This window comes from Oncorhynchus mykiss, chromosome 12 (assembly GCF_013265735.2).
Source record: "Oncorhynchus mykiss isolate Arlee chromosome 12, USDA_OmykA_1.1, whole genome shotgun sequence".
NCBI lineage: Eukaryota > Metazoa > Chordata > Actinopteri > Salmoniformes > Salmonidae > Oncorhynchus > Oncorhynchus mykiss.
Window position 1 is genome coordinate 83,488,160 of NC_048576.1, and position 19,909 is coordinate 83,508,068.

The 19,909-nt window shown below is 46.9% G+C and overlaps 2 protein-coding genes and 1 pseudogene across 2 annotated transcripts in view; 1 reads left to right on the forward strand and 2 right to left on the reverse strand.

Moving 5' to 3' along the window:
* Nucleotides 1-388: 388 nt before the first annotated feature.
* LOC110539002 (tripartite motif-containing protein 35-like) lies at nt 389-4,034 on the forward strand. Its single transcript, XM_036938830.1, has 6 exons — nt 389-1,067; nt 1,801-1,896; nt 2,338-2,568; nt 2,651-2,673; nt 2,762-2,880; nt 3,090-4,034. The coding sequence occupies exons 1-6, from the start codon at nt 534-536 to the stop codon at nt 3,647-3,649; spliced, it is 1,563 nt and encodes a 520-aa protein (XP_036794725.1). The 5' UTR covers nt 389-533; the 3' UTR covers nt 3,650-4,034.
* Nucleotides 4,035-4,074: 40 nt separating this feature from the next.
* LOC110539003 lies at nt 4,075-8,284 on the reverse strand (annotated as a pseudogene).
* A 2,385-nt stretch (nt 8,285-10,669) lies between these two features.
* Nucleotides 10,670-19,909, reverse strand: part of LOC110539004 (potassium channel subfamily T member 2) — a 90,429-nt gene continuing 81,189 nt past the window's right edge. Inside the window, exons 22-30 of the mRNA XM_036938831.1 lie at nt 18,695-18,766; nt 17,991-18,125; nt 17,724-17,835; nt 14,182-14,283; nt 13,977-14,060; nt 13,058-13,186; nt 12,522-12,867; nt 12,220-12,304; nt 10,670-11,958 (exon numbers count right to left, since the gene is read on the reverse strand). Of these exons, the coding sequence (XP_036794726.1) occupies nt 11,841-11,958; nt 12,220-12,304; nt 12,522-12,867; nt 13,058-13,186; nt 13,977-14,060; nt 14,182-14,283; nt 17,724-17,835; nt 17,991-18,125; nt 18,695-18,766 (1,183 nt within the window). The 3' untranslated portion in view covers nt 10,670-11,840. The remainder of the gene's footprint in view (nt 11,959-12,219; nt 12,305-12,521; nt 12,868-13,057; nt 13,187-13,976; nt 14,061-14,181; nt 14,284-17,723; nt 17,836-17,990; nt 18,126-18,694; nt 18,767-19,909) is intronic.

The following is a 19,909-nucleotide window of genomic DNA, read 5'->3' on the forward strand; positions in this document are numbered from 1 at the left end:
AAATCCAATTTATTTTCCATGTAGATTCCACGTCACAATACACTGACAAATTACGTTGGAACAAAGTTGATTCAACCAGTTTGTGGCCAGTCGGAGGCCTCTTAGCCCTACTCCCTGTTGCTCCAGGCTCTACCCACACATGACACTCGTTTCTCAGAAACAGGCAGACTGACTCTGACTGGGAGGTCAGTTGGGCTAGGCATAATAACTAATGACTAGTTTCTTAGAATCCTGTTGTGGGCAGGTAGGAGGCCAGGGGACGTGATTTGGCTTTTAAAGACATTTTTCCCTTGGGGGGCGGAGCAGGACCTGTTCTACAAGTCCAGGTCACCCATAGGATGTGATCTCATGTCCCTCATTTACTATGTTGTGTGTCCTTAGCTGTTAGTCCAGTGTCTGTTCCTGGATGTGAGAGAGCTGGCAGAGAGCTTTCCTCAGGAAAGAGTAGATGCTACAGCACTGCTGAAAGATATTTCCTCCACTGAAAAGGGAATACACCACAGTAGTCTCTAGCTACAGTGCAGGAGCCAGTCATGGCGCTGCGCCCACGGGCTTCCTCCCAGCCTGGGAAACCTTCGTTCTTACAGAGCCCCAAGGTGGTCATGGCTCTGCGGCCCAGGGCCGTGTCCTCTCACTCGGGCTCCATGCTGGAGGATGAGCTAACCTGCTCTGTGTGCTGCGAGATCTTCAGGGACCCTGTGGTGCTCAAGTGCACCCACAGCTTCTGCCGGGCCTGCCTGCAGCAGTTCTGGAACCAGAAGAAGGCGAGGCGCGAGTGTCCCGTGTGCCGCAGAAAGTGTTCCCTGACAGAGCCCACAGTGAGCCTGGCTCTGAAGAACGTGGCCGATACCTTCTTCAGGGAGCAGAGGAGCCAGGGCGAGGCGGGCGGGGGGCCAGACAGAGGGGGCGTCCCAGTGAAGTCTGAGGCGAAGTGCCACACACACGGAGAGGTGCTGAAGCTGTTCTGCCAGGACGATGCCGAGGTTCTCTGCTGTGTGTGTCACACGTCTAAGAGGCACCAGGGCCACTGTGTAATCCCACTGGAGGAGGGGGCCCAGGAGCTCAAGGTTAGAATGGCTTGTCTCGTATCATTCCGTTTTGGATGGTTGTGTAACCCTCTTTTATGGTGTTGCAAATATTGTATTCTGTCAGAATCTTTTAATTTCACAGTTTTTATTCAGATATACTACTTTATATTGACCATATTACCTTGAAAATGTATTCTTAATCCAGCTTGTTTTAGCACCAGTATAAAACTTGAAGCAGTACAGTCAGCAATCAAACATAACTATTGTGAAACATTATTATTATTATTGATGTGCCAGATTTCACAGCAGTAACATTTCGAAAGGGAGCCAGATCCATTGATACTGTATCTGCTAGTTGGATATTTTTTTTTAAAACTACACATTGTAAGGTGATACGTGAATGCTTCCTTACATGGTTACACCGTATGCTAGTGCAAAGCACTGGCAGCAATTTTTCACCTAACCCTTACCTGGTGATACTTTTTAATTCTCGATTCAGAATAAACTTTTCTATTGTAAACGTCTGTGTGCAGTTGCAGACGGTACTCCAAAAACCATAGAATATGGTGTCACCCAAAAAATATTCTGATTACGGTTAAACAGCAGCCTATGCACGACCTCAGATGAGCTTAAGCTCTGCCGTTGACGTTCGTGTTTACATGGCTAGATTTGCTTGAGCTAAACTTCCAGACGCTCTTACACACTACAGTTGTATCTCTAAAAACGTTCTCCCCCTCCCCCTCTCTCTCTCCCCCTCTGCTCTCTCCCTCAGGAAGAAATGAAGAAAGAATTGATCCCTCTGAAGAAGAGCCTCCGTGGCCTCTATGAAGCCAAGCAGGAGTGTGATGACACAACTGTGCACATCAAGGTATCAACAGACAGGGCGTCTGAAACCGTGGGACATCAGCAGATCACAACACAGCACTGACTGATGTTTAGCTCACACACTGTTAGTCTGTAAACAGTGCCTTTGAAAAAACAAACCCTTGAAAATATGGTCTTATAACTTGTGTACAGTATATCCTCATGTGGACAAAGCAGTCAATATGCTTTGTGCCTTGTATTTGAGCAAGCAGTACAAGTGCCTGGTGTTTGACCAAGCAATTTCCCCTTGAGGGACAATAAAGTTATTTTAAATTGATTGAGTTTATCACAGAAATCAGACATGTCTAGGTTGTAAGAGACTTTGTTGTCAATGGCTTGCCTACCAAAACAATGTTTTGACAAATGTCTGCAATTGTGTGCCTCTGTTCTAGAGTTATATATAAGATTGTATCTCTCCTATGACCCGTTTTTCCTGTTTGTCCAGAGCCAGACCCAGCAGACAGAGAATCACATCAGAGAGGAGTTTGAGCAGCTCAGGCAGTTCCTTCAGAATGAGGAGGAAGCCAGGATAGCTATTCTACAGGAGGAAGATGAGCAGAAGAGACATCTGGTGAGGAAGAAGGCAGAGGGCATCACGGCAGACATCCTCACCCTCTCTCATGCCATCATCGCTATTGATAATGACATAGCTTCCAGTGATGCTCTTTTCCTCCAGGTAAGAAGAATATTAACTTTTATAAACCAGCAGTATTAACAGTACAAACAATTACAAAACATGTGTCTTGTTCCATTTTCAGAACTACAGAAACACAAAGAAGAGGTAAGTGTTTTGACTTGAGTACCTAATACCCTTGTAATGTAATGTACCAAACTCCAACTAGAACTAAGTGGCTGTTATATTGTTGTAGAGCTGTGATACCTCAGAAGAGTCCAGAGGAGATCTCAGGTGCTATGATCAACGTGGCGAAGCATGTCAGCTCCCTCAAGTACAAGGTCTGGGAGAAGATGGTGGGGCTGGTGGAGTACAGTATGTATAGCAAGACTACAGTTGTCTGTTTATGCTCCAGTCTTTGGCTTGTTGGGTGTCTAGCTAGCTATAACTGCATTAACTAACGTTCTAGTGAACTTCTACTAACTCGTATAGATGTACGCTAATTCATTTCTTACTAGATCCACAACTTGTAAATATTTTCTAAAACTGTTTCCATCACTAAAGCCCTTTTCTCCATCTCCCAGCTCCTGTGACTCTGGATCCTAACACAGCCTACTCCTGGCTCTCTCTGAACAAGGACCTGACCAGTGTGACCAACAGTGGTCATGTGCAGGTGCTCCCAGACAACCCAGAGCGTTTTGACCACTTCGTGTTCGTCCTGGGCTCTGAGGGCTTCACCACCGGCTGCCACGCCTGGGAGGTAGAGGTGGGGGACAAGGACGACTGGATGCTGGGTGTGGTCAAGGAGTCCATTAACAGGAAGGGCCGGATCTCAGGCTGCCCTGAGGGTGGCTTGTGGATGATCTCCCACTGCGAGGGTGAGTATATGGCCGTGACCCGGCCACGCACCCCTCTCAAACTGACAGGGGAGCTGAAGAGGGTCAGGGTACAGCTGGACTACGAGTCTGGGGAGGTGACCTTCTCCAACCCTGTTAATATGACGTCCATCTACACCTTCAATGATTTCTTCACTGAGAGAATGTTCCCCTTCTTCTGCCCCGGAGCCAACATCAACGGCAACAACCCCGGCCCGCTGAAGATCTGCCCGGTCAAAGTGGCTGTGTGGAACAGCGCCACCTGGTGATGAGGAGGGGTTCTGACGGCACCATTCAAAGAGAGTGGTAGCTGTACATCCAAGGCACACATCCAGCCTCAAGACACATAGGTAATGGCGTAGTGAAATGTTTGGCACGGTGTGTGTGGAAAACATTTTGTAAGATCTTTTAGAGATTTTTTTTGATTGCCTTTTGACTTTATCGATAGAAGAAATGAGATCCTGATTATTACTGAAAGACTCCATTTGACAAGGGCTTTTTGCCATGTTATGGAATGTGTAGTAAAGAGCACGTGTGAGATGAATGAAGATATTCAATACCACACAATGAATATTACAATTCCTGTATATAAATGCCCCAAAAGGTTGTTTTTTTCCTTCTCAATTGAATAAACTTTGGGGGGGGATACCACTTGATTTTACTCATGTTTATTTGATGCGTATTTATAGAACGATTATAAAAGATTGTGTTCAGAGTTCTCCAGTGTTCAGTACAATCCAGTGAGTTTACCAAGGCGTGACTTTTCCCTCATAGTCCAGGAAGACTCCAGTCTGTTTCTCTGTAAGGGCGTCCATCACGCTCAGGAGTCCTTCCACACTCTCTGGAGCATCGATCGCCCCCTGGTGGTCATAGTAAACACATACATGGTCGGCATCTGTGGCAGTAGTGGTATTAGACTTATATTGGGCCATGACTAATCAAAGCCTTTCAAATTTTGTCTTGACCCCACCAGATAATCAAAACAGAACATCAGACCAAAGCCCAGTTGTAGGCTTATGCCACGACCCACTATTGGGTTCTGACTCCTGCTCCTGATGGACTACTGGGACAACACTGCTCTAAGGTGCTTAAACATAGTTCATTACATCTTTTCCCACCCTGAGGTCAATGCACTCAATAGAAGCACCCTGCCAGTCAGACTCACCCCTTCTCCACCCTGCCAGTCAGACTCACCCCTTCTCTACCCTGCCAGTCAGACTCACCCCTTCTCCACCCTGCCAGTCAGACTCACCCCTTCTCCACCCTGCCAGTCAGACTCACCCCTTCTCCACCCTGCCAGTCAGACTCACCCCTTCTCCACCCATGTCAGTCAGACTCACCCCTTCTCTACCCTGCCAGTCAGACTCACCCCTTCTCCACCCTGCCAGTCAGACTCACCCCTTCTCCACCCTGCCAGTCAGACTCACCCCTTCTCCACCCATGTCAGTCAGACTCACCCCTTCTCTACCCTGCCAGTCAGACTCACCCCTTCTCCACCCTGCCAGTCAGACTCACCCCTTCTCTACCCTGCCAGTCACTCACCCCTTCTCCACCCTGCCAGTCAGACTCACCCCTTCTCTACCCTGCCAGTCAGACTCACCCCTTCTCCACCCTGCCAGTCAGACTCACCCCTTCTCTACCCTGCCAGTCAGACTCACCCCTTCTCCACCCTGCCAGTCACTCACCCCTTCTCCACCCTGCCAGTCAGACTCACCCCTTCTCCACCCATGTCAGTGCGGACCCAGCCCGGGTGCAGGACCGCAAACAGGATCTCATCCTTCCTGAACTGCTCTGTAGCGCAGAGCGTCAGCATGTTCAGACCAGCCTGAGAGGAGAGGAAAGGAGGAGCAGGAAGAGAGAAGGGAGGGAGGCTATTAAAGAGGAGAGGATACAGGACAATAGATTGGATGTAGAGCCATGACTACGGAATGAATGAAAAGGTCAAACTCATCAGACACATGACATGTATTCCATTCCAGCCATTACAAAGAGCCTGTCTGCCGATTTAAAATGACACCAGCCTCCACTGACATGGCTGGGCTAACCCGACAGGGAATATAATGTGATGTGAGAGGCTGTGTTATGACAGGCAGGGTAACAGAGGTCTATTTACTTTGCTGATGCCATAGGGAAGAAAGAACACATCTCCTTGATGGTTGCCATGGAGGCCACCATGCTGGAAATGCTGACCACAGCTGGCTTACTGCAGGACATTCCTGGTTTCCCACTGGCTGTGGCTGCTGACTGCAGATAGGGCAGAAACTCCTTATGAGGGAGACAGAGAAAACAAAAATGATGAATCATTCTTCAGTATTCTGCACCTTTTGTTTGCCGACATTAGGAAAAACAAATAAATTTTGAATGTCCTCTAAAACGTATCTGTATGTGTGTTTTTCTGGCTCTCTGCCCTCACCTTAGTGATGTCCATAGGGCCCAGGATGTTGGTGTTGAATGCAGCCTGTATTTCCTGGGTACTTGTGGTCTGCATGGTGCCGTGAGTCAGCACCCACGTGTTGTTTACTAGCACGTTGAGCCCAGCCTTCCCCACCAGACTGCCCACCTGGCTGACTCCTTAATGCTGCAGGGGTCTGTGGCGTCTGACACACAGAGGAGAAAAAGTCTGTCAGTCAACCGCTAGACTAAACCCAGATCTGTTTGTGCTGTCTTGCCACCCCTAACAGTAATTGTCCTGAAAGCACAAACAGATATGGGGCTAGTCAACCCCAGTATCCAGTCTAACATCCCAGCTGGCCAGCTCAGAGTAACCTGGCACTCTGCTATGTGATTCATACAGTACAGGCTATACAAGTGCATGCTGTGACTGGTGAGATTGACAACAGTGCCATTAATAGGCTCAATAATCCTAGTGCTAGAGTGTGAAGAAACAGAAGAATGGAACAGAGCGAGTACTCACCAAGACGGACGACAGTGATGACATTGGGGTGCTTCTTTGCCAGGTCTCGCAGACCCTTAAACACAAAGGACACATTGTTGGTTAGACACAGAAAATACATCTCCAGGAAGGCTTTATTTTCTATATTTGCTCAGTAGAGTTTTCCTTATTCAGTGGAGTTTGCCTTCAAGCAGAGCCATGTATTTAGAGGGTTGGGCCATTGAGGTTTGTGCATTATGATGCATTTACATGACACTATTTCAACATTCTATGGCAGCCATGTGACAAAATATGGTTAATATTTAATAATCACCATGCACTGCACACTGCCCTATCCCATCTGGACAGGAGGAATACCTACCTAAGAATGCTGTTCATTGGCTATAGCTCAGCCTTCAATACCACAGTACCCTCCAAGCTCATCATTAAGCTTGGGGCCCTGGTCTGAACCCCACCCTGTGCCACTGGGTGGGTCCTGGACTTCCTGACGGGCCGCCCCCAGGTGGGGAATTTAGGAAATCTTCACTTTACTGATCTTCAACACAGGGGCCCCACAAGGGTGCGTGGTCAGCTCCCTCCTGTACTCCCTGTTCACCCATTACTGCGTGGCCAATCATGCCTCCAACTCAATCATCAAGTTTGCAGACCACACAACAGTAGAAGGACTGATTACCAACATGGAGGTGAGGGCCCTGGCAGAGTGGTGTCAGGAAAATAATTTCTACCTCAACGCCAACAAAATGAAGGAGCTGATCGTGGACTTCAGGAAACAGCAGAGGGAGCACGCCCCTATCCACATCGACGGGATCGCAGTGGAGAAGGTGGAAAGCTTCAAGATCCTCGCCATACACATCACTGACAATCTGAAATGGTCCACCCACACAGACAGTGTGTTGAAGAAAGCGCAACAGAACCTCTTCAACCTCAGGAGGCTGAAGAAATTAATCTTGGCCCCTAAGACCCTCACAAACTTTTAAAGATGCATAATTGTCAGGCTGTATCACCGCCTGGTACGGCAACTGCACCGCCAGCAACCGCAGGGCTCTCCAGAGGGTGGAGTGGTCTGCCCAACACATCACTGGGGGCACACTGCCTGCCCTCCAGGACACCTACAGCACCGATGTCACAGGAAGGCCACAAAGATCAAGGACATCAACCACCTGACCCATGGCCTGTTCACCCCGCTATCATCCAGCAGGAGAGGTCAGTACAGGTGCATCAAAGCTGGGACTGAGAGACTGAAAAACAGCTTCTATCTCAAGGCCATCAGACTGTTAAATTGCCATCACTAGCTGGCTACCACCCGGTTACTCAACCCTGCACCTTAGAGCCTGCTGCCCTATATACATAGACATGGAATCACTGGTCACTTTAATAATGGAACACTGGTCACTTTAATAATGTTTACATACTGCTTTACTTATCTCATATATACTGTATTCTATTGTACTGTATTTTAGTCAATGCCACTACAACATCCTGATATTTATATACCTCTTAATTAGATTATTTTACTTTTAGATGTGTGTGTATTGTTGTGAATTGTTAGATATTACTGCACTGTTGGAGCTAGAAACACAAGCATTTTGCTACACAAACAATAACATCTGCTAAATATACTGTATGTATGTGACCAATAACATTTGATTTGATTTGATTTAAATAAGGCTATGTAACTGAATGTCTAGAATTAAAACAAAATACAACATTCTAAAAGTCGACCCAACTCTCTAAATACATGGCTCTGCCCTCAAGAACATCATGGAATAATGAACACTCCAATCTCCTCCTTCTGCTCCAGTAGCAGCAGCTCTGCTCTCACCTCAGCTCTGAGCCCGTCTAGGTCTCGGCAGCAGGCTAATAACTGGCGGACCGGCCAGGGAGACTCCACCATCTGTTAACCATCTCCAAACCCAGGCCTCGGTTGGCCCCCGTGATCAGGACGCTGCATGCTTTAGCTGCCATTTCTTCTCGTTTCAGTCTCTGCCTCGACCTGGAGTATGTGACTGTTCGGGGCTCTTCCTTCTCACCCCATTTATAACGTCAATTATTTTCATTGAGTGTTTATTCTGTAGCCGCACCACACCCAGTCCACATCAGATTGTGTATATGAGGTAGTATGCTGAGACGTGTGTGTGTGTGTGTGTGTGTGCGTGCCATGAGCAGAAGGGGTTGTGTATGGGAAATTAAGGACGTTAATACCGTACCTGATGGTTGCAAATGAAATAGAACCCACTGGGCACTCCCTGGTTGAATCAACATTCTTTCCACGTCATTTCAATGAAATGACGTTGAACCAACGTGAAATAGACGTTGAATTGAGTCTGTGCCCAGTGGGAAGTTACATCATGTAAACTGTGATGAGGGCTAAGCCAACAGTAGGCATGGGGACGCAGCCTGGGCCTAGGTAATGGGGACGCAGCCTGAGCCTAGGTAATGTAAACAACTCAGCTTTGGGAGCAGAAGGTGGATCAGATTCAGGGAGCTGATGAGAGGACGCTTCCCAAGGCCTGGACAAACCGTCTCCTGAGTGGCGCAGCGGTCTAAGGCACTGTATCTCAGTGCTAGAGGCGTTACTACAGACCCTGGTTTGATCCAGGGCTGTATCACAACCGGCAGTGATCGGGAGTCCCAAAGGGCAGCGCACACTTGGCCCAGCGTCGTCCGGGTTAGGGGAGGGTTTGGCCCAGCGTCGTCCGGGTTAGGGGAGGGTTTGGCCCAGCGTCGTCCGGGTTAGGGGAGGGTTTGGCCCAGCGTCGTCCGGGTTAGGGGAGGGTTTGGCCCAGCGTCGTCCGGGTTAGGCCCAGCGTCGTCCGGGTTAGGGGAGGGTTTGGCCCAGCGTCGTCCGGGTTAGGGGAGGGTTTGGCCCAGCGTCGTCCGGGTTAGGGGAGGGTTTGGCCCAGCGCCGTCCGGGTTAGGGGAGGGTTTGGCCCAGCGTCGTCCGGGTTAGGGGAGGGTTTGGCCCAGTGTCGTCCGGGTTAGGGGAGGGTTTGGCCCAGCGTCGTCCGGGTTAGGGGATGGTTTGGCCCAGCGTCGTCCGGGTTAGGGGATGGTTTGGCCCAGCGTCGTCCGGGTTAGGGGAGGGTTTGGCCCAGCGTCGTCCGGGTTAGGGGTGGGTTTGGCCCAGCGTCGTCCGGGTTAGGGGAGGGTTTGACCCAGCGTCGTCCGGGTTAGGGGAGGGTTTGGCCCAGCGTCGTCCGGGTTAGGATAGGGTTTGGCCCAGCGTCGTCCGGGTTAGGGGAGGGTTTGGCCCAGTGTCGTCCGGGTTAGGGGAGGGTTTGGCCCAGCGTCGTCCGGGTTAGGGGAGGGTTTGGCCCAGCGTCGTCCGGGTTAGGGGAGGGTTTGGCCCAGCGTCGTCCGGGTTAGGGGAGGGTTTGGCCAGGGTAGGCTGTCATTGTAAATAAGAATGTGTTCTTAACTGACTTGCCTAGTTTAAAAAAGGTTAAATAAAAAGAAGTGGAAAGCACTTGGGCCAGCAGTGTGGTTCTTAGAGGGAGGTGAACGACTCATGATGACGCTGCTCATGGGAGGTGATATGGCTGATTTCCCTCTCAGTGACACCCTTAATCATCCTACTACTGCCACACACACAATGACAGGGATTTATTGTGTTAGAGGGTAGTGTGTGTTTCCTTGCAGGAGTAATCTAATCTATTGAGTCATTAATAACAACTGTATATTTGTTTGTGAGTGTGTGAGTAGGTTCGAGTATAATAGTAGAGGCAGTGGGTTTCTGTGAGAGTAGGACTGAATGTGAACCAGTGTGATAAATGGAAAGTGAAGGAACCCTAATACATATAATGGTGGTCATAATGGTGGTCTATTTAAGCACTAAGGCCCGAGGAGGTGTGGTATATGGCCAATATACCACGGCTAACGGCTGTTCTTAAGCACGACGCAACACGGAGTGCCTGGACACAGTCCTTAGCCATGGCATATTGGTCATATACCACAAACCTCCGAGGTGCCTTATTGCTATTATAAACTGGTTACCAACGTAATTAGAGCAGTAAAAATATATTTTTTGTCATATCCATGCTATACGGTCTGATATACCATGGCTGTCAGCCAATCAGCATTCAGGGCCCGAGCCACCCTGTTTATAATTATATACAGTATATGTTCTGTATGTTTATACAACTGTATCACTTAAATTCAGCGTTACAGCACGGTTAAAATGTAAAGGCAATGTTCCCACGTTATCGGAGACTGTATTCAGACCATTAGGGGATTCATAAGGGTAGGAAAACACCTCTATTGATATGCATAGCCTTCAGAGCAGACTGGCACCAATACAAACATATGATCACAGCAAGCCATAACTGGGGGAACAAGATGGCACGGCAGCCAAGCCTGGCTACAGTGTGAGAGTATAATGACAGCTTTGAAAATGAATTGGAAATCAAATTGAGCCATTGAAAGAGTAGATGTATAGCAACTTTAATATATACATATTTCCATATCTGTTGAAACAGCACTGAATGAGGGCACTTCTAGTGCAGGGATGCTGAGCAGCATTCTCACCACACGGTGGCGCCACCATCTCTGATAAACCTCTGCTGGGTTTCAGACATAGATTCACACGGCTTTCAAGACCTTGGTCTCCAGATGCATGACTCTCCAACATGCATGACAATAATAGAATAGCGAGCTGGTTGAGGAGACGTGGGGAAGGGTAAACACTAACTAAATAACTAACTAACTAATTAACAGAGACAGAAAGGCTGGCCTTGGCCACTTAGAACTATCCATAAAGTTACATGAATCAGTAAACGAATATTAACTTTGTTCAAGAGATACTCATCGACTGGGTCACTCCTTAAAATCTTTTCCCTTTCTTTCTGAAGACAGTACATGGTGTTATAGATCATCCAGCATTAGTGTATGCCTGCTAGCTCTCTAATTGTGGAAATTGACAGGTGATCACTGCTCTTTGGCTTCCTCTGCTGCTGGTGAGCTAAAAGATGAATGTGGGAACTGACTGAGACTTAAAGTAACAGTACGATCAGATAAAAAGGTACAGAAAATATTCATGAAACCCCAGATGAGCATACTGTTGGCTCGGCTGCAATCACCTCGACACACACAACCACATAGAGACAGAAAAATAACAGTCATTTGGAAATGTGTTCCTTTGGCTGTCCAGATATAAATGTCAGTGTCTGGCTCATAACATACATACAGTACATGCACATACATAAATACAAATACAAGGTCATAGAATGCACTTCTGTGTCCCCAGCTCTCCACTTCAAAAATGAAACGGTGCATAAATGAAACAAACCAGCTTGTAGAAAAGGTCCATGCCTTTGAGTTTCTGAATACAAAACAACGTGACAGCTGTGACTGTCTGTTCAGAGTAGATGTGGAACATGTGTCCTTCCCTATAGAATATCCCCCTCCCTCTCTCTTTCTCTGTTTCTCTCTCTCTTTCTCTCCCTCGCTCTCTCTCTGTCTCTCTCGCGCACTCTCTCTGTCTCTCTTTCTCTCTCTCGTTTCTCTCTCTGTCTCTCTCTCGTTTCTCTCTCCACTCCCACTATGCTGCTGAGTTCTGTTGTCACAAATGCTCACAAATGGGTGCTGTTCTGTGTGTCGAACCTGTGGCCCTCGGAGCGGCTGTTGCTGACCTTCCTAGTGCCCCCCTGGTTAGGCAACAGAGACAGAGGGTCTGGTCTGATCAAGTACCTGGACATGGGACACACACACCAAGACACACTTAGATGAATAATACATTTAACAAATGCTAATACGTTCTTATAACAAGTTATAAACCATTATACCTGCAGGCTTTTGTTATGAAGGGTTACCCACTTAACTTTAGTGATTGCGTCCTGAGTGAATGTGCAAGACTTAATTTAAGTTGGACCAGTATATTGAGTGAAATTGTGTGAATTTGCCTTCTGATGATGTGTGATTTGACTGACCATCAGGATATTGGGTACTCACACCACATCGTGCAGCTCCAGCCTGGTGTCAGGAGAGGGGTTGATGAGGATGTAAGACAACCTGTTGCCCTGGTCCGTCATCCCATCTGACACAGGAAGTACACACCACAAGACAGGAAATAAACATGACATGTCACAGGAACTCAAATGATGCCAATTAAGTTGTTCCTTAGTAATGTTGACAAAAAAATAGTGGAGGAAAACACAAAGCTATGAACAAACAGTTCTATTCCATTAGGCAGGCACAGTGCAGTGCTACATGACCACACATCCACCCCACAGAACATATCTAACAGTACTCACTGAATCCTGTGGCTGAGAGGCCCAGGTGTTTCATACGTGTGCGGACCAGGGAGTTGAGCTCCTGTCTCTCAGAGCGTCTGAACAGGGTCAGTCTCTGCTGGCTGATCCTCTCCGCAGCGCTTCCTGTGGCCCCCTTCGACCCGCTGGGCCCCCGACCCCCTTTCCTGCTCAGCCTTCTGGCCCACTGCATGCTCTTCCGCCGGAGGAGGGGGTGGTCCGAGGAGTGGGAGGAAGAGGAGGGGGGCTCGGAAGAGGTGGAGTTGCGGTGGGGACCCCTCCGGGACAGCAGGGGCTCTCTGGGCTCTCTGGTGTCCTCGTAGTCCTCCACTGTGATGGACACCTGGGACTGAGAGAGAGACACACACACACACAGCTCAGACCAATATCAAGCAGCAGCTGTTTCTATTGTGAGTTGTTATTGAGTGAGTTGAGTTTTTATTTTGGGTGTTGATGTTTTATCACTAAAACATCATGATGATGTACAGCTTGGTGTCATTGACTCCTGTAAATGATGATCTTTCTGTCCAGACAGGTACCTCAGAGACTGGTAACTTTTGGGCTTCAGTGCGGTAGATGCCGATGGGGATGTCACCAGTGGAGGAGCACAGTTTCTGGTAGAGTCGACCATAAGTGCGGATCCACAGGTCTTCCTCAGTGATCTTCATCTATGAGACCCCAAACACCCCACCTTCATCATCCTCAGTTCCAGGCAGCCACACTAACGTCCCTTCAACCTCAGTACCAGGCAGCCACACTAATGTCCCTTCAACCTCAGTACCAGGCAGCCACACTAATGTCCCTTCAACCTCAGTACCAGGCAGTCACACTAATGTCCCTTCAACCTCAGTACCAGGCAGCCACACTAATGTCCCTTCAACCTCAGTACCAGGCAGCCACACTAACGTCCCTTCAACCTCAGTACCAGGCATCTACACTAATGTCCCTTCAACCTCAGTAACAGGCAGGTACACTAATGTCCCTTCAACCTCAGTACCAGGCAGCCACACTAATGTCCCTTCAACCTCAGTACCAGGCAGCCACACTAATGTCCCTTCAACCTCAATACCAGGCAGCCACACTAATGTCCCTTCAACCTCAGTACCAGGCAGCCACACTAATGTCCCTTCAACCTCAGTATCAGGCAGCCACACGAATGTCCCTTCAACCTCAGTACCAGGCATCTACACTAATGTCCCTTCAACCTCAGTACCAGGCATCTACACTAATGTCCCTTCAACCTCAGTACCAGGCATCTACACTAATGTCCCTTCAACCTCAGTACCAGGCATCTACACTAATGTCCCTTCAACCTCAGTACCAGGCATCTACACTAATGTCCCTTCAACCTTAGTAAAATCTAAGCAGGGCTGTATACTATACATTATATTGTTGATCATCACATTTCATAGCTTTCTGATGATAACTATTGAGAACATGAGCAGATGAGTTACTCACAGCACAGAGGAAGCCTGAGCCAGGCATGGAGTCTAGTCCCAGCAACAGTCTGGTGATGGAAATCATGTAGTCCTTCACAAAGGACTGGTGGGAACACACAACAAACAACAGAGGGTCATTGAGTAATAAAGGGGCAATACAAATATTGTAGACTGAGTTTTGAAATATGGAGCGTTGCTGTGCTGGGGTGAGAGTTCAGACTAACCTGATACAGTAGAGTATCCAGCATGCTGACACTGAACACTTTCCCAGCAGCGAAGGGTAGACGAAACATGAAGACCAGGTTGGAGCCCCTCTCTCTCTCTTTCTATCAGATCCCCATACACAGGAATAAGAAAACAGGGAGAGAGAGAGACGGAGAGAGACAGACAGGGAGAGGGTGACAGGGAGAGAGAAAGACAGGGAGAGGGAGAGAGATAGGGAGAGAGAGACAGGGAGAGAAAGACAGGGAGAGGGAGAGAGAAAGACAGGGAGAGAAAGACAGGGAGAGGGAGAGAGAAAGACAGGGAGAGAGATAGGGAGAGGGTGACAGGGAGAGAAAAAGACAGAGACAGGGAGAGTGAGAGACAGGGAGAGAGACAGACAGGGAGAGAGAGAGAGATAGGGAGAGATAAACAGGGAGAGAGAGAGACAGAGACAGGGAGAGTGAGACAGGGAGAGAGACAAACAGGGAGAGAGAGAGAAAAGAGCCATTCAATTCTACAACCACCTAAAAGGAAGTGATTCCCAAACCATCCACAACAAAGTCATCACCTACAGAGAGATTAACTTGGAGAAGACTCTGTTCACAAACACATACAGACCCCACATAGTCCCAGGACAGCAACACAATTAGACCAAACCAAATCATGAGAAAACAAAAAGATAATTACTTGACACATTGGAAAGAATTAACAAAAAAAATAGAGCAAACTAGAATGCTATTTGGCTCTAAACAGAGAGTACACAGTGGCAGAATACCTGACCATTCTGACTGACCCAAACTTAAGGAAAGCTTTGACTATGTACAGACTAGCATAGCCTTACTATTGAGAAAGACCGCTGTAGGGAGACATGGCTCTCAAGAGAAGACAGGCTATGTGCACACTGCCCACAAAATGAGGAGGAAACTGAGTTGCACTTCATAACCTTCTGCCAAATGTATGACCATATTAGAGAGACATATTTCCCTCAGATTACACAGATCCACAAATAATTCCAAAACAAACCTAATTTTGATAAACTTCCATATCTATTGGGAGAAATAACACAGTGTGTCATTACAGCAGCAAGATGTGTGACCCGTTGCCACAAGAAAAGGGTAACTAGTGAAGAACAAACACCATTGTAAATACAACCCATATTTATGTTTATTTATTTTCCCTTTTGTACTTTAACTATTTGCACATTATTACAACACTGTATATAGACATAATATGACTTGAAATGATTTGAAATGTCTTTATTCTTTTGGAATTGTTTATTTCGCATTTGTTTATTATCTACTTCACTTGCTTTGGCAATGTTAACATATGTTTCCCATGCAAATAAAGCCCTTAAATTGAATTGAATTGACAGGGAGAGACAGAGACAGGAAGAGAGAGACAGGGAGAGAGAGACAGGAAGAGAGAGAGAGACAGGGAGAGAAAGAGAGACAATGAGAGAGAGAGAGAGAGAGAGAGAGAGAGAGAGAGAGAGAGAGAGAGAGAGAGAGAGAGAGAGAGAATGAGACAGGAAGAGAGAGACAGGAAGAGAGAGTGCTGATGATCTGGTGCTTCTGTCACCAACCAAGGAGGGCCTACAGCAGCACCTAGATCTTATGCACTGATTCTGTCAGACCTGGGCCCTGACAGTAAATCTCAGTAAGACCAAAATAATGGTGTTCCAAAAAAGGTCCAGTCACCAGGACCACAAATACAAATTCCATCTAGACACTGTTGCCCTAGAGCACACAAAAAACTATACATACCTTGGCCTAAACATCAGCGCCACAGGTAACTTCCACAAAGCTGTGAACGATCTGAGAGACAAGGCAAGAAGGGCATTCTATGCCATCAAAAGGAACATAAATTTCAACATACCAATTAGGATTTGGCTAAAAATACTTGAATCAGTCATAGAGCCCATTGCCCTTTATGGTTGTGAGGTCTGGGGTCCGCTCACCAACCAAGACTTCACAAAATGGGACACACACCAAATTGAGACTCTGCACGCAGAATTCTGCAAAAATATCCTCTGTGTACAACGTAGAACACCAAATAATGCATGCAGAGCAGAATTAGGCCGATACCCACTAATTATCAAAATCCAGAAAAGAGCCGTTAAATTCTATAACCACCTAAAAGGAAGCGATTCCCAAACCTTCCATAACAAAGCCATCACCTACAGAGAGATGAACCTGGAGAAGAGTCCCCTAAGCAAGCTGGTCCTGGGGCTCTGTTCACAAACACAAACACACCCAGGACAGCAGCACAATTAGACCCAACCAAATCATGAGAAAACAAAAAGATAATTACTTGACACATTGGAAAGAATTAACAAAAAAACAGAGCAAACTAGAATGCTATTTGGCCCTAAACAGAGAGTACACAGCGGCAGAATACCTGACCACTGTGACTGACCCAAAATTAAAGAAAGCTTTGACTATGTACAGACTCAGTGAGCATAGCCTTGCTATTGAGAAAGGCCACCGTAGGCAGACATGGCTCTCAAGAGAAGACAGGCTATGTGCTCACTGCCCACAAAATGAGGTGGAAACTGAGCTGCACTTCCTAACCTCCTGCCCAATGTATGACCATATTAGAGAGACATATTTCCCTCGGATAACACAGATCCACAAAGAATTCGAAAACAAATCCAATTATGATAAACTCTCATATCTACTGGGTGAAATTCCACAGTGTGCCATCACAGCAGCAAGATTTGTGACCTGTTGCCACGAGAAAAGGGCAACCAGTGAAGAACAAACACCATTCTAAATACAACCCATATTTATACTTATTTATTTAAAACACTGTATATATATATATATATATATATATATATATATATATATAATATGACATTTGTAATGTCTTTATTGTTTTGACACTTCTGTATGTGTAATGTTTACTGTTAATTTTTATTGTTTATTTCACTTTATATATTCACTTTATATATTATCTACCTCACTTGCTTTGGCAATGTTAACACATGTTTCCCATGCCAATAAAGCCCTTGAATTGAATTGAGAGAGAGACAGGGAGAGAGATAGACAAGGAGAGAGATACAGGGAGAGAGAGAGAGACAGGAAGAGAGAGAGAGAGCAGAAGAGAGAGAAAGAGAGAGAGAGAACAGAAGAGAGAGAGAGGAAGAGAGAGAACAGAACAGAGAGAGAGAGAACAGAAGAGAGAGAGAGAGAGAGAAAGGAAGAGAGAGACAGGAAGAGAGAGAGAGACAGGAAGAGAGAGAGAGACAGGAAGAGAGAGAGAGCAGAAGAGAGAGAAAGAGAGAGAGAGAACAGAAGAGAGAGAGAGAGAGAGAGAGAGAGAGAGAGAGAGAGAGAGAGAGAGAGAGAGAGAGAGAGAGAGAGAGAGAGGAAGAGAGAGAGAGAGAGAGAGAGAGAGAGAGAGAGAGAGAGAGAGAGAGGGGGGGGAAAGAAAGAGGGACAGGGAAATGGATAAGCATTACAGTAACGGAGTACCACTTCCCTTTGACATTCCCACATCATTAGATGATCTGACTAGGATGGTCCGACTCACCACAGAGAGTACCATAATACAATGTTACCTTCTCCAGCTTGGAGAGAGCCAGGGAGTAGTGGTCTTTGACTTTGAACTGCATGAAGCGCATGTTGGCTGGGTGGGTGAGCTCAGTGATGATGCTGAGGGCTGGGAACAGTCTGGGAGGACAGAGAAAAGAGACACAATCAAATTCTTAGACATAGAGTGCTTGCTGAATGCAGATATCTATGAATGCACACAAACAACTGCTGGATTGTGCAGGATGGTACGGTGTGATGGATGTATAATGATTGTGTATGGCTGAGCAGCCTACCTAAAGAGGGTCTGGACGTTGACTATGGTCTTGGCGTCGGCCATGTAGTCCTCCTCAGCGATCATGGAGCTCTCCTTGTCAACCACCACCATGGTGTCAGCAAACGTCACCCCACAACGCAGCAGACTGTCCAGGCTAGAAGGAGAAAGAGAGAGGGAGGGAGAAAGAGAGAGGGAGGGAGAAAGAGAGAGGGGGGGAGGAAGAGAGAGGGAGGGAGAAAGCGAGAGGGAGGGGGAAAGAGAGATGGAGGGGGAAAGAGAGAGGGAGGGAGAAAGAGAGAGGGAGGGAGAAAGAGAGTGAGGGAAAAAGAGAGAGGGAGGGAGAAAGAGAGAGGGAGGGAGGGAGAAAGAGAGAGGTAGGGAGAAAGAGAGAGGGAGGGAGAAAGAGAGGGAGGGAGAAAGAGAGAGGGAGGGAGAAAGAGAGAGGGAGGGAGAGAGAGAGAGGGAGGGAGAAAGGGGCTTGGGATTATAGAATTTATGTCAGAAAGACAAAGATTGGAACAGAACTGACATTGTCCATATATAGACAAATAGCAGTGAGCAGGATTGACAAACTGATGTGATATACAGTACAGAACAAAGTCAGTCCATATACAGCTTCGGGGGGTGTAGCTGCTCCAGTATGAATTAGCAGTAGAGGAAAAGAAGTAGAGTAGGAGTGAAAAGCAGATGATGCCACCAGGGTACTGAGGTGGATTGTCTTACTTGTCAATGGAGCCCACTGTGTAGAACACCATGGGGAACCAGCAGATAGCCTCCAGGAAGTCTGGCTCGGGTCTGAATCAATCACAACACATATGGATTACCAGGAGACCCATACAGCACAAACCTACACCTACCACAACAAATAAACAGGCTCCCTGCAGTGGTAGAGACAGAGAAGTAGCATGAGTCCCAGATCCGTTTGTGTTGTCTTGCCAACTCCTGTAACTCCCATTATCTCTTATTATTGTCATGCGTCAATCACCATAGGAGTTGGCAAGACAGCGCAAACAGATCTGGGAACCAGGCTACTAGAGAACCCCAATCAAATCAAATCAAATGTTATTTGTCACATTCACCGAATACAACAGGGACCTAGACTTCCGGTACCACTTGCCGTGCGGTAGCAGAGAGAACAGTCTATGACTTGGGTGGCTGGACGTTACAGTGAAATGCTGACTTACAAGCCCTTAACCAACAATGCAGTTTGAAGAAACATAAGTGTTAGAAAGTATTTACTAAATAAACTGAAGTACAAAATAATAAAAGAGCAACAATAAAATAACAGTAACAAGGCTGTTTACAGGGGGTACCGGTACAGAGTCAATGAGTGGGGACACAGGTTAGTCAATGGAATTCAGATAATTAGTACATGTAGGTAGAGGTAAAGTGACTGTGTTTAGATAAATAATTGAGAGTAGCAGCAGCGTAAAAACAAAGGAGGGTGTCAATGGAAATAGTCTGGGTGGCCATTTGATGAATTGTTCAGCAGTGTCATGGTTTGGGGGTAGAAGCTGCTGTTAAGTAACCTTTTGGACCTAGACTTGGTGTTCCGGTACCGTTTGCCGTGCTGTAGCAGAGAGAACAGTCTATGACTTGTGTGGCTGGACGTTACAGTGAAATGCTGACTTACAAGCCCTTAACCAACAATGCAGTTTGAAGAAACATAAGTGTTAGAAAGTATTTACTAAATAAACTGAAGTACAAAATAATAAAAGAGCAACAATAAAATAACAGTAACAAGGCTGTTTACAGGGGGTACCGGTACAGAGTCAATGAGTGGGGACACAGGTTAGTCAATGGAATTCAGATAATTAGTACATGTAGGTAGAGGTAAAGTGACTGTGTTTAGATAAATAATTGAGAGTAGCAGCAGCGTAAAAACAAAGGAGGGTGTCAATGGAAATAGTCTGGGTGGCCATTTGATGAATTGTTCAG